The sequence below is a fragment of the Protopterus annectens genome, chromosome 2.part0 (genome assembly GCF_019279795.1).
Source record: "Protopterus annectens isolate FY-2018-M chromosome 2.part0, PAN1.0, whole genome shotgun sequence".
Lineage (NCBI taxonomy): Eukaryota > Metazoa > Chordata > Ceratodontiformes > Protopteridae > Protopterus > Protopterus annectens.
This window is the reverse complement of record NC_056728.1, coordinates 897054485-897067276: the sequence shown is the minus strand read 5'-3', so window position 1 is coordinate 897067276 and position 12792 is coordinate 897054485. Positions and strand designations below refer to the sequence as shown.

General features: G+C 40.8%; 1 protein-coding gene across 1 annotated transcript in view; it reads right to left on the bottom strand.

The window, feature by feature from the left end:
• RIC1 (RIC1 homolog, RAB6A GEF complex partner 1) overlaps positions 1 to 12792 on the bottom strand; it is a 2584659-nt gene that overhangs the window by 2128482 nt on the left and 443385 nt on the right. Inside the window, exon 10 of the mRNA XM_044061149.1 lies at positions 8071 to 8119. Within this exon, the coding sequence (XP_043917084.1) occupies positions 8071 to 8119 (49 nt within the window). The remainder of the gene's footprint in view (positions 1 to 8070; positions 8120 to 12792) is intronic.

Here is a 12792-nt window from a genome sequence, read left to right as displayed (position 1 = left end):
CAAAATAAAGCAGCCACCTAAAACATCTCAGCAAAAAAGGAAAACACAAACTAATCTTACTAAATATGAACCTAAGAGGTGTGTGCAATAAAATCTATAACATACATGCATACCTTGCCACACACACACACTCCTAATGTAGTCATAGCTACTGAACTCTGGTTAAAAAAAAAAAAAAGAAAATGTATAATGAGATCATCCCCCACTAAGGATACAATGTACTCAGGCATGCAGACAAAACAAGCATGTCGTTAATATAGCAATCATCTATAAAAATTCCTTTACCATCACCTTACGTCAACAGGAAATACCCAAATTTAACAAAGGTGAACTTCTAAACACTCCTAAAAATCAACGATAAGAAAACTATACGTTTAACAACAATTTATATGTAACCAAGCAATAACACTGATACTGCTGAAAGTATCCTGACATTGATATCCCAACAAAATAACCAAGAAACTGTAATACTTGGAGACTTGTACAGTATACAGACTAGCAACTCAAATTCCACTACCCCAGTGAATCCATAAACTTGTTCAGCTGCCGGCAATTAATAACCATACCTACTAGAATCAATAAAACTTCTGGGAGACACTCAGCATTAGACACAAGTGACCATATGCTATTAGAACTCATCATAACCTAGATAAACATATCATCTATAATCAAATACAAAATACAACCAATTTCAGCAAAGATATTTTCAATGGAACACAAACAGTACAAGTGGAATGTACTTAGAAAAATGCCACTAGATACTGCTAGAACACTTTAATAACATATTCTTACATACCTTAAATAATTAACCACCAGTACATAATAAAAAACTCCAACCCCATACCATGACTGAAAAAAGAAACAAAAACATCATGATAAAAAGCGATAAAGCCTGGAAAAAGTAGTATAAAAACAGAGCTCAAAATGGCTTCCAGCAATTCAGACATCTTAGAAACCTTGCAAAACTCCATGTCAAACAGAATAAGCGATGATACTATACCAACCTACAAGACAAGCATAACAAGAACCCAAAACCTTTTTGGTCATCATTAAATGAACTACTCCACCTTGGCAAGACCAACACTCCCTCTCCAAAAACAGACAATACGACAGACTATCTGTACACAGTTTAATCCCTACTTTATACAATCAATATTATCTCTCAGACACTAATACATCTGCCCCCCCTTTCTCTACCCCTGTCCAAACAAAACCAGCCACAGCTCTTCAATTTTAGTCCAGTACTTAACTTGCTTACAAGGAAGTTGCTCCTTAAACTAAAAATTACTTTCATAGATATAGACCAATTACCATCAGACTATCAAAAAAAAGGCAGCACAAGTCGTACCCCTCCCTGTGTTCATACCAATTAATAGGTCCATAGCAGAAAGATATGTCCCATTAATGTGGAAAAAAATCCTGCACTTTACAACTGCACAAAGGCAGCACATCTACAAAGTTTAATAACCACAGGCAAATAGCGATTCTCGCCCCCTCTCCAAAGTATTAGAGAAATGCATTCATATGCAACTAATGCAATACCTAACCTCAAATAACTTGCTCTCAGAGACAAGATGGCTTTAGGCCACAGCACAGCACCACTACTGCTCTACTACATTTTACCAATATAATACTCCAACACAGAAACAATGGTCTGCTTGCATCCACCATGTTCTTAGGCTTGTCAAAGGCATTTCATACAGTCTCGCACCAGCAATTGCTCGTTTGATTCTCCTTAATAGGACTTTCAAAATACTCCTTGTTATGATTCCTTAGTTACCTATCTGAAAGGCAACAAGCCATTAAATGGCAACAAACCTACTCATCCCTTCAGTTACTACAGGTGCCCCTTAGGGCTCTATCCAGTCTTTTCCTATTTAATATATTTATTAATGACCTCCACTCACCATGCTAGTTTAGTTCAGTATGCAGACGACTCAACATTAATATGTGCGGGCTCAACAATAAATAAGCTCCAAGATATCATCTAAAAATCTTTCTCCTCTGTAGAAACCCGTCTCAAAGAATCACATCTTCTAGTCACCCTTAAGAAAACTATGTTAATGTTTTTTATCTCAGAATGTTGCCAAAAGTCAAAACAATCTTTTACCACAAAGTCAGCAAATACTGTCATTGAAACTAAGTCACAGTAAATTTCTAGGCATTATAAACTATGACAATCTCAAATATAACCAGCACATACTGCATGCTATTAAATCTACAAACCAGACATTAGGCTTCCTTTATAAGATCAGGGGATTTCTTAGATACTGCAAGAAAAAATATAGCCACCACCTTCTTATTGCCAGCTCTTATACACTTGTTCTTACTCTGACAAAATTAAATACTCAAAGAAAGAAACTTGCCTCCTGCTACAATAAAAAAGCAAGCTACAATAAAACAGCTAAATTTGCCAGTCTCCCTCAATGTCATAGCTAAAAGCAATTAAACTGGCTTGAACTGCACAACCATCTAACATATTCACAACTAACTGCAGCACACAAACTAATTCATCATGCAAAAAAAATGTTCTGCACTACAAAACGTACTACTGTCCTACTCAACAGCAAGGGACCTCCACTCTAATAACAAATTCTTATTACTTACAAATAAGTCAAATAGAGTTGCAGGAGACTCACTCTACTCCCAATACATTGCTAAACTCTGGAATAGTATTCCCCATACAAATAAATCTCTCTGACAAACTCAAAAGTTTTAAACTACTGCTAAAACACCATCTTAACCAGTCCTGCTCCTGCACATGCTCATCATAAAGTTGAGACTTTGGGTTCACCATGTGATACTCTCCAAATACTCCCTTAAACAGAATGCCTCTCACTGAAATGACAAAGCAATTTTTATACATAACCGCTGTCTGTACAATCCACTAAGGTGCACATGGGTTTTCTCTTTAGTAACTTCACCTTTGTAAAATTTCAGAATGCATAAATGTAACTATTGTTTCCGTATAAATGTAAATAGAAATGTAACTACTCTGTGTTTAACTGGAATGGAGTATTGTGATGAAATCACAGGATCATAGGAGGTTACTAGGCTAAAGGCCTTTGGGACTTTACAAGCCTAGCCAAGAGCTGATCCCCAAAAAAGAAACCTCAGTCAGCAACTGTCGCCCCTGTCAATGAGGTACACAGGTAGAACCCCTGGGAAAAAGTTATGGTTTCCCATCCAAGATTTCGCTTGAAGAGGGTCAAAGACATACTCTGACGTGTATGGAAAGTTTATTCCAGAGATGGGGCAGCTTCTGGGAGACAAGCCTGTCTCTCCAGCAGGTTTTGCTAATGTCACATATTAGATTTAGGCCTTTCGAGCGGGTAATGCATGAGGAGTTACACTTAAGGATATGGAGCATCTCTAGTAGGGCAAGGTCTGAGATTGCCTTGTAGGAGAGAGACAGATCACCTCCAAGCAATATGTATGATACTGAGAAGAGTGACAGTGATTTGAGCCTGTCCACATAGGACAGGTGTTGAAGGCCATGGATTCTCTTTGTGAAGTATTTCTGTGGCCTTTTCAGCTGGTGTAGGTGTTTGGAGAAGTACATACCAAAGGGGGCGTTGTACTCAATTATTGGCCTAATGACGGAGGAGTAAAGTAATAACCTCCTTTTTTCTGGATGCAATCCCATAACTTAGATGAACCAAGTAAAAGCCTTTTCTGACCACTGCCGCAACATGATGGTTTAATGTGAGATTGTTGTCAACCTGTGCACCCAGGTTTCTCACCACAGGTTGTGTACTTAGGGGGTTGCCGTTGATGTTGCAATCAGTAGGGGCTGTGTTTTTGCCGAACGGTATAATACATTTTTTGCGTTTAACTTAAGGCCATGACTTTGGCATCAGTCATTTGCTGCTGTGAGACCCTCTTGTAGTATGATAACAGCATCTGGGGAGTCAATGGCAGCACCCAACTTACAGTTGTCCACAAACTTGGTCAGCCACAGGCCTTTTGTCTTTGCCTGGACCTCTGAAAAGTAGATTTCAAACAATAGGGCTCCCAGGACAGATCCATGGGGAACACCACTAGTGACAGGTCTGCTGTTGGAGGTGGAAGCACCTATTTGAACCTTGTGGATCTTATCGTTGAGCCAGCCTGCCATCCACCAGATGAGATAGGGATTTATGCCAACTTGTTTTAGCTTTTCGATGAAGCCCAAGTGGGGGATTGTGTCAAAGGCTTTGGCAAAGTCAAGGTAAGCTGTGTATACTGACTTTCCCCTCATTCAGGACCTTAGTGACGGCCTCAAAAAAGTCAACCAGGTTCAACAGGCAAGATCTGCCCCTGACAAATCCGAACTGGGTGAGGTCAATGATTGGAGATTGCCTATGTCCTTGTTTATGAGGTCTATAATAATATGCTCCATGGCTTTACAGATCAGACTTGTCAAGCTAATGGGGTTAGAGTTTCCAGGGTCAGTAGTGGCACCACCTTTGTGCAAGGGGATGAGAATGGTAGTTCTCCACTCTGCTGGAATGAAGTTGTACTATGGCTGTGGTTGAATAGGGTGTTCAGTGGAGAAGCTAGTTATTGCTGGAGATGGTGCAGAATACAGCCTGGGATACTAACAAGTCCCATGGAAGCTGTGTTCTTTGTCTTGGACAGGGCCTTTAACATGATCTACAGAGATGTGAGGTACAGGACAAGTATTGGGGATGTAGAATAGGCCTTTGCGGGGGTGAAGTTTGCACTGAACCTATCTGCCAGCAGGTTGGTTAAGTCAACAGGATCAGTATAAGTGGTACCATTAAGTACTAATTCTGAACAAAACTAGGCTTTGCCATGGAAGTTCCTGGCATAACTGAAGGTGGCTTTGCGGTTTCCCTTTTTTTTCAGAGGCTAGTTTTGATTCTTAATTGGCTTTAGAGGTTTTCACTAGTGACCTAATTTGCTTGTTGAGGCGAAGGAGGGAGTTTTTCCAATTGGGACTTTGCCTCTTTTTACTCTTGGAGGACAATTTCTTCCTCCTGTTGTAAAGCCTGTTGATAGATGATGTCCAAAAGATAGGTTTGCGTATCCCGGAGGAGCAGGTTTTAGTTCTGTTGGGTATGGCTGAGTCCATGCAGTTATACAGTGTTCAGCATAGTTATCTGCATCCTCTGAGGGGGTCAGTGGTGTGAAGCTACTGATATCCTCCCTTAGGAGGCTGTAGTCAGCTTCTGAGAAGTTATTTTGGCCAGGTTATGGCTTGGGGGGGGGGTTGGGTGGGATAGAAACTTCGTATCAGACAGACCGATGATCTGATCCCATCAGGGAAAAACTTAGTATAGAAGTGGTGCAGTAGTCGCCCATGTTGGTGAGAGCCAAGTCCAAAATGTTATCTCCCCTTGTGGGGGATAAGACGAACCGGTTAAGTGCATTAGAAATTATGAAGTCAAGGAATCATTGGGTGAGTGCATTAGTGCAGGAATAGTTCACCCTTTCTATGGTAGGGTAGTTGAAGTCACCAAGGATCAGGGTGTTTGGGGCTACCTTGATGGAGTGAAATAGGTCCAGATATGAGGAGTGGGTGTTCTGAGTCATGGAGGGGGGGGGGCTACAGCTGGCTATAACCTGGATGGGTGTCTTGCCAACTGTCAGATGCACCTGGAGTAGTTCCAGTACATCATGCTAGCAAACCAGTTTGGAGATGTGCTGGTCTTTAATGAAGATAGAAACTCTCACCATCCTTAAACTTCCCAACCACATTTTGGGTTTGGAATGTATGGAATGAGGTATAGCCTGGTAAGGCATGGTGCTCTCTGCAGTACTGAACCAAGATTCCGTGACTGCACAGATGTCAGCATCTTCCACTGTGACAGCCTCCAGTGAGTGCATTTTCAGGTTAAGGCTCCTAGCATTAAGCAGCATGATGTTCAGTTTGCTTTTTGACAGATCTTTTATGTTGGAAGATTTGTCTTTGGAACACTGCCTAAAAAAAGGCACAATGGGAAAGGCAAGAGCCTTGGCCAGAATACCAGGGGTGACAGGTGGAGGCCATCTCTGGCAAAGCATCAAGGCCTGGTGACCATGTCATCCCTGGCATTACAGAAACTAGATCCCCTTTGGCATGACACCAGAAACTAAGCCAATTGTTGAAGTCAATTATTTTTTGTTGATACTGTGGTATCACTCTTTGTGAAGGGAGGATGCTGCTTAGGGCTAGGGTCATACCTGCCTGGGACACATACTCTGTGAGCTCAATCAGGTCTCTCTTCATATAGTCTAGGAGATATGTCTCAAGTCATTCACACCAACACGGACAATGACAAATTCAGACTTGTACCTGCTGTGGAGAGACTTAAGTGCATGCGTGATGTGGCATACTTTGACACCTGACAGCCAACTGACTTTGATCTTCCTCATCAAGCCTGGTGAGGGAGAACATCGGTGTGTCTCACAATTGAGTCGCCAATGACTAGTATGTTTGGTTTATTGTTATGCCTTATGGGTTGTGTTTCCCAGTAAAGACAAAAAATAAAACAAACTGTGATGCAGTACATCTGCATTATAATCTGACTTTTGGATCTGATGCATACCACCCACATGAAGTGCATCATCACTCAACCAACACCTGGAGGGGCATTTCTACTCAATAGCTGGTCTGATCAATGCAGAGTAGAAGAGAATGGTTGCTTCTTCAGACCCTGATGATACAGCTGACAATATGATGTGCTAAATTAAAGGATTTCCAGACAACTGCTGCCACATGCTGGTGAAAAGAGAGGAAGTTATCCCTCTAAGTTCCTATGTCCCAGGCTAAATTTTTGTTTTGTAGTGGTGTGGTCTATAAAATATGAGGGCAGGGGGTTGTCTACAAAAATGATACTACATTAACAGGAAGTTTGAACCCACTTGTAGTACCCAGTGACTTTACCAGTTAGAGTTCATTCTGGACAGATTGGGTGGCAGAGGGTGGCTTAGTAACCCCCGCCCATTTTTCAGTAATCTGCAAACTTTTTACTTGCCTGAGGTCTTGGTTCTCTACTTTAAGATCAGAGATGTAAATACAGTAAAGGAGGTCAAGTCACAACCCCACTGGTCACTTTCAGCTTTCCAATGTGGCACTTTCAACTCGCACTGTGTGGGTTTTGTCTTTCAGAGCCAGTTTGCTATCCATCCATCTTACCACGTGGGTCAATTTTTAAAGCATTTACATTTTGTATGATGTCAACATGAGGAACTGTGCTGAAGGACTTGATCAGATCAAGACACAAAAGTTTACCAGACTCAGCAGACACTATTCAGCCCTTCACAAAGTCAGACTGTTGGGGGGGTCAAGTCAAATAAGATTCATGACATCATAGTTTAAGTGGTCAGTTCTAATATTCTTCATGGATTTTCAGATGATGCTTGTAAAGGTGATTACGTCTGTAATCACCCACATCAGATGCAAAGCCACCCTCATGGAGGGGCATCACTACTGTAGTGCACAGCCCATCAAGGAAATGTTTTAACACTATTAATTAACCAAAAAGTTACATTGTCAGATTTCATGGAAAGCACTTTTGGTTTTATCACTTTCAGTAAATGATCTTCAGAGAATTTGGAAAGAAAGGGATTCAGGTATTTCAGGACTTTGGAGAGAAGACTCAGACATAAAGCTGATATTAATTTGTTTGCAGGAATACTGGGAATTTCTTTTGGGTATGAATAGGAAGAATCACTTTGAAAAGGATCTGAGCAATGCAGGGCATTGTTCGCATATTTTAACATAACTAAAATAAGGATTTATAATTAGAATTCAACATGGAGCTGTTCCAAGACATTTCTTGAAGAGGAGGGTAATCAGCCAAGGATAAATTTTAATGCATCAGGGGGAAATCACATCAGCATTTATGTTTTTCAAATGGCAAGCAGTAGTGAAATGAGCAAATGCTATGTTATAACTTACTGCTGAGACTCTCCTTACAGTAAAATCACACCTGCCCTCAAAGAAACACTCTGCATTCTTTAGCAGACTTAAAAAAGGCACAGAGTAGACTGCAAAATACAAAATTTTGAAGAAAGATGCCCTATTTGACTACACACAAAAAGAAGACAGAAATGACTGCAAGTTAAAAATACATAACATACCATAGAGTTAACCTTAATAGGGTCCTTCTTGGAGCCACTTGAGTAATACCTGTCAAAACAAAACAAAATAAAATAAACATGTTTTCTTCCTGTAAAAAGTAATGATGCATAACAGATAAACTAAAGACTTATGCCTTCAAGCAGTTTTGAAATGTTTTTCCTTCAACAGTCCCTTGCAACATTTCTGCAAATTTTAAGTTTAATTTTTGAGTAACAATGCAAACATTTATTAAACAATGCTCCAGTTTTACATTCTAAAGTCTGTTTTTAAAACTTTACCTTTTCCATCCCAGTAAACACAAAATGTTTTAATACTTCTGTGTGTGTGTTTGTTGTATCCATACATTTCTTTCCATTAAACCAGTTGACAGCATATTTTTTTTTTGAATAAGATTAGCCAAACCAAACTGAGTTAGGGTCTATATTACGTGATCGAATGCTTAGGTGCGAACACCTAAACATCGACCACATAACAATGAACCCAACAACAGCTAACGCCGCCAGAAAATGGAACTGTCGGCCACCAAAAAAAAAAAAAAAAAAAAAAAAAAAAAAAAAATTTACAGACAAACTAAGTGGGGGGATTCACCCCCCCCACAAACTAAATATACCAACTCTGAGATCGCTCTACAGTGGAGAAAACAGCAAAACACAGCAAACAGCCAATGTGGCTGTTCGCTGCTTTTTGCCTTCGATGTTATGTGGTCGATGTTTGGGTGTTCACTCACCTAAGCATTCGACCACGTAACACAGACCCACTGAATTATAAAGGACTTGTGATGTTTAATTATTTGTTTTAATTTACTGTATTAGGACATTTTAAACTTCTATAGTACCAACAAAAATGAGAAAAAAATTGTCTGCACATGTTCAGCATAATTTCTGCTCATCAGCAGGACGCACCAAATATTTAATGGCCCAACAAACAGTCAAATGAACAAAAGTTATGTATGCACCATAACAATACAGCTGTGCTGTTTGATTTTTCATCTAGTTCAGCCTCTGGGATGTCAGTTCTGACCTCTGCACCATTTCTGTAAGCTTATGGATCCAGGGCTCTGACTCCACCCTACCCATAATTAACTGCACTCCATCTTAGTATCACAGGTCAAATTTGCCCTATATCTCTTTGTGTGTTCATATACATGTAACCTGAAAGATTATTAAGCAATAATCCACAACAATGTGTAGGTAAATCCTGATATAACCATGCACAAGCATCATAATTCACAACCTCTTGTCAAAACTTAAAATAATGGGGAGACAAAGGCTCAAAAATAGAGACAGATTTGAAATATTGCTCTTAGAAACTTGTGTTAGCATGCATTTTCTGAAAGATATCAAGTCTGAAACTTAAATATGTGTCATCATTTAGTGATTTGCCAGAGAACCACAAATTGTATGCAGTACAGAATAAAAATATAAGGCAAAAATCTGGATGTTCTGCAAAAATATGTACAGTTACGAGGTATAACAGGCATGGATTACTGCTAATATACAATGCATTATTTAAGAAAGAAATTGCTTACCTTTCTTAAATAATGATTTGTATAAAGGCGCTGTAGTGTTCCTTCACATTCTTCCTTGTTTATTGATGTACTGTGCATGCTTAAGGGACATACATTCCCATATTTGCACAGTACATCAATAATGTTCAGGAGAAGCAAAGGAGAAAAGAGAATATTTTCTTTTTGTTTTTTCTGCCATTATAACCCATTAATGGAAGAAACCTGGACACAGACCAACATAATGAGGGGACAGAGATCCAAAAACAGAGACAAAATTTAAATATTGCTCTTATAAACTTAGAAAGTTGCTGGAATAAGAAGTTTTGAGTTAGCGTGCATTTTCTAAAGGATATGAAGCCTAAACATCACCCACGGTGGTGGTGCTGCGGTAGCGTTGTCGCCTCACAGTAAGACGCTGTCCGGTTCGATTCTCAGCTAGAGCATCTTCTGCGTGGAGACATACATGAATGGGCGTATCTTCGTTGAAGGTTGTGCGTCAGGCCTGGCAAGTAAAAATCAACTGCCAATCATTAGCAGACCAGAGTTCCGCTGTGGTGACCCCTAACCGGGAAAAGCCGAAAGACGCACACAAACATGATGCCTAAACATCAAATGTCTTTCATTATTTAATGACTTCAATCCCCAGTGGCTTGCCAGAAAATAAGAAGTTATGTACTCACCATAACGTTCCATCTGAGTAGGAAACTTCATTTGTCTGCAACCTTTGGGTATCAGATCCGAGCCAGCAACTTGTTTCACAGCTAACAGATCCGAGCTCTTAGCTCCTCCCCTTACCCATAATCCCCTGCCAACCCTGACTTGACCTCAGATCAAGTTTGCCCTCATACAAGCAGCTAAAAAGGTTAAATACGTCCTGTAGGGGACTAGAAGGAGGACATCCAGGGTCTAAAACTTCTGAAGGTCAGGGGGAAGGAGGGGGGGATGGTTGCAGACAAATGAAGTTTCCTACTCAGATGGAATGTTATGGTGAGTACATAACTTCTTAATCTGAAGTAGGTACTTCATTTGTCAGCAACCTTTGGGACAGAGTCCCCAGCTACCTGGATCTTGGGCAGATATCATGGAAGGACATTCTGGAGCACTGCGGAGCCAAAAGATGCTCTCCCTCTGGAGAGAACGTCCAGCTTATAATGGTTGATAAAGGTATGAGATGAGGCCCAAGTGGCTGCGGAGCAAATATCATTTAAAGACACTCTAGACCTAAAGGCAGCGGAGGTAGATATAGAGCGAGTAGAGTGTGCACGAACTCCCTGAGGTGCGGGCCTCCCAGAACTTTCATAGGCCGATAGAATACACTGTGAGATCCATCGTGGTAAAGTGACCTTAGAGACAGGTTTACCTAAGTTAAATTTGGCAAAGGAGATGAACAACTGGTCGGATTGTCTATGACCAGCAGTCCTGTGAATGTAAAAGTGCAGTTGTCTGTGCACATCTAATGAATGCAGTTTGTATTCTCCTTTGTTCTGATACTTAGGAAAGAAGACAGGCAGGTTAATGGATTGATTGATATTGGCCTCTGAAGCCACATTGGGAAGAAACAAGGGTTTGGTCCTGAGGTACACTCTATCCTGGTGAAAAGCCAAGTAGGGGGGTTTTACACAAAGGGCCTGAAGCTCAGAAACTCTTTTCGCTGAAGTAATAGCGACAAGGAACACCGTTTTCCAAGATAGGTACTTAAGATCAACCGAAGCAGCAGGTTCAAAAGGGGGAGCTGTCAATGTCTGTAGGACTAGGGATAAATCCCAAGGGGGTATAAAGTACAGTTTTGTACCTACCATAAATGTAGATGTCCGATAGGTATGCATCTGCAGTCATAACATATGGGTTTGTCCTGCCTCAGGCAGCCCTTCGGTCGGCCGGATTCCAAAGTCTGGGTGTGGCCTCGGCTGATGTCACACCTTCCCCGACGTCAGAGCGTCTGGGGTACAAAAGCATCAGCCGACGCCATTTTCCTCAGTGTTTCTTGCCCCAGATGCCAGGTGCCCTCTAGGAAGGCCAAATTTGGAGGAATGCAGTAAAATTCCAAACATTTTCCAAAAAATATATACATATATATATATATATATATATATATACAAACAAATACACCATAATAGATCCCCCAGCTAGCTAATGGAGGGGTAAGTACCCTAAGAATACCACAGAGGGGAAGGAGGGAGGGTAACCCTGACATTTATGGTAGGTACAAAACTGTACTATGTCCTTCAAGGATGTATCTGCAGTCATAACATATGGGTAGAATACCATAGCCAATCTGGGGGAGGAGGTACTAAGAAAAGGATGGTGTAGTTAAGATCCCTTGCAGGACTGCTGTAGCAAAACCCGCTCTGGATCTGGAGTATAAAGGTAAATTGTAATGTTTGGCAAATGTATGCACGGAGCTCCATGTAGCAGCTTCTAAAATGTCCTTGGTAGCCACCCCTCTTAGGAAGGCTGTAGTGGTGGCTGTGGCCCTTGTTGAATGAGGCCTGATGTTTGCAGGAACTGTCTTTCCATGAAATGAGTAACAAAATCAAATGCAATTTCCTATCCACTTTGAATTTGTCTGTTTGGAAATTGCTTTTCCTTGTACCCCAGCAGCATATGCTACAAGGAGTTGGTCAGTTTTTCTGAAACTTTTAGTTCTGTCCAAGTAGTAGCGTAGTTGTCTGTGTATATCCAGAGTGTGTAGAAGTTTTTCCCCTCTGTTTTGTGGATTTGGGAAGAATGTAGGCAAGTGAATAGCTTGGTTCAGGGATACCTTAGATAGCACCTTTGGCATAAAAGTAGGATTGGTTCTTAGTGAGACTCTGTCCTGATGGAAGATAAGAAATGGCTGAACTGCCATTAAAGATTGTAACTCAGATACTCTTCTTGCTGAAGTTATGGCCAGAAGGAATGCAGTTTTCCAAGACAGAAACTGTAGATCCGCCGATGCTGCTGGTCAAAGGGAGGAAGTGTTAGTTTCTCCAGCACAAAGTTGAGATCCCAAGTAGGTAAAGAGGGTTTCCAAGTAGGTAAAGAGGGTTTTCTTGGAGGATTGATGTTTTTGATCCCTCTCAGAAATTGCCTGAGGAGAGGGTGCGAGAAGATAGGTAGATCCACATTGTATTCTGCTGAATTTGCTGAGGCATGAATCTTTATGGAAGAATAGGACAGGCCGTTGTGGAACAATTCTGCTAAGTATTCCAGAATATGTGTCATAGTCGCCACT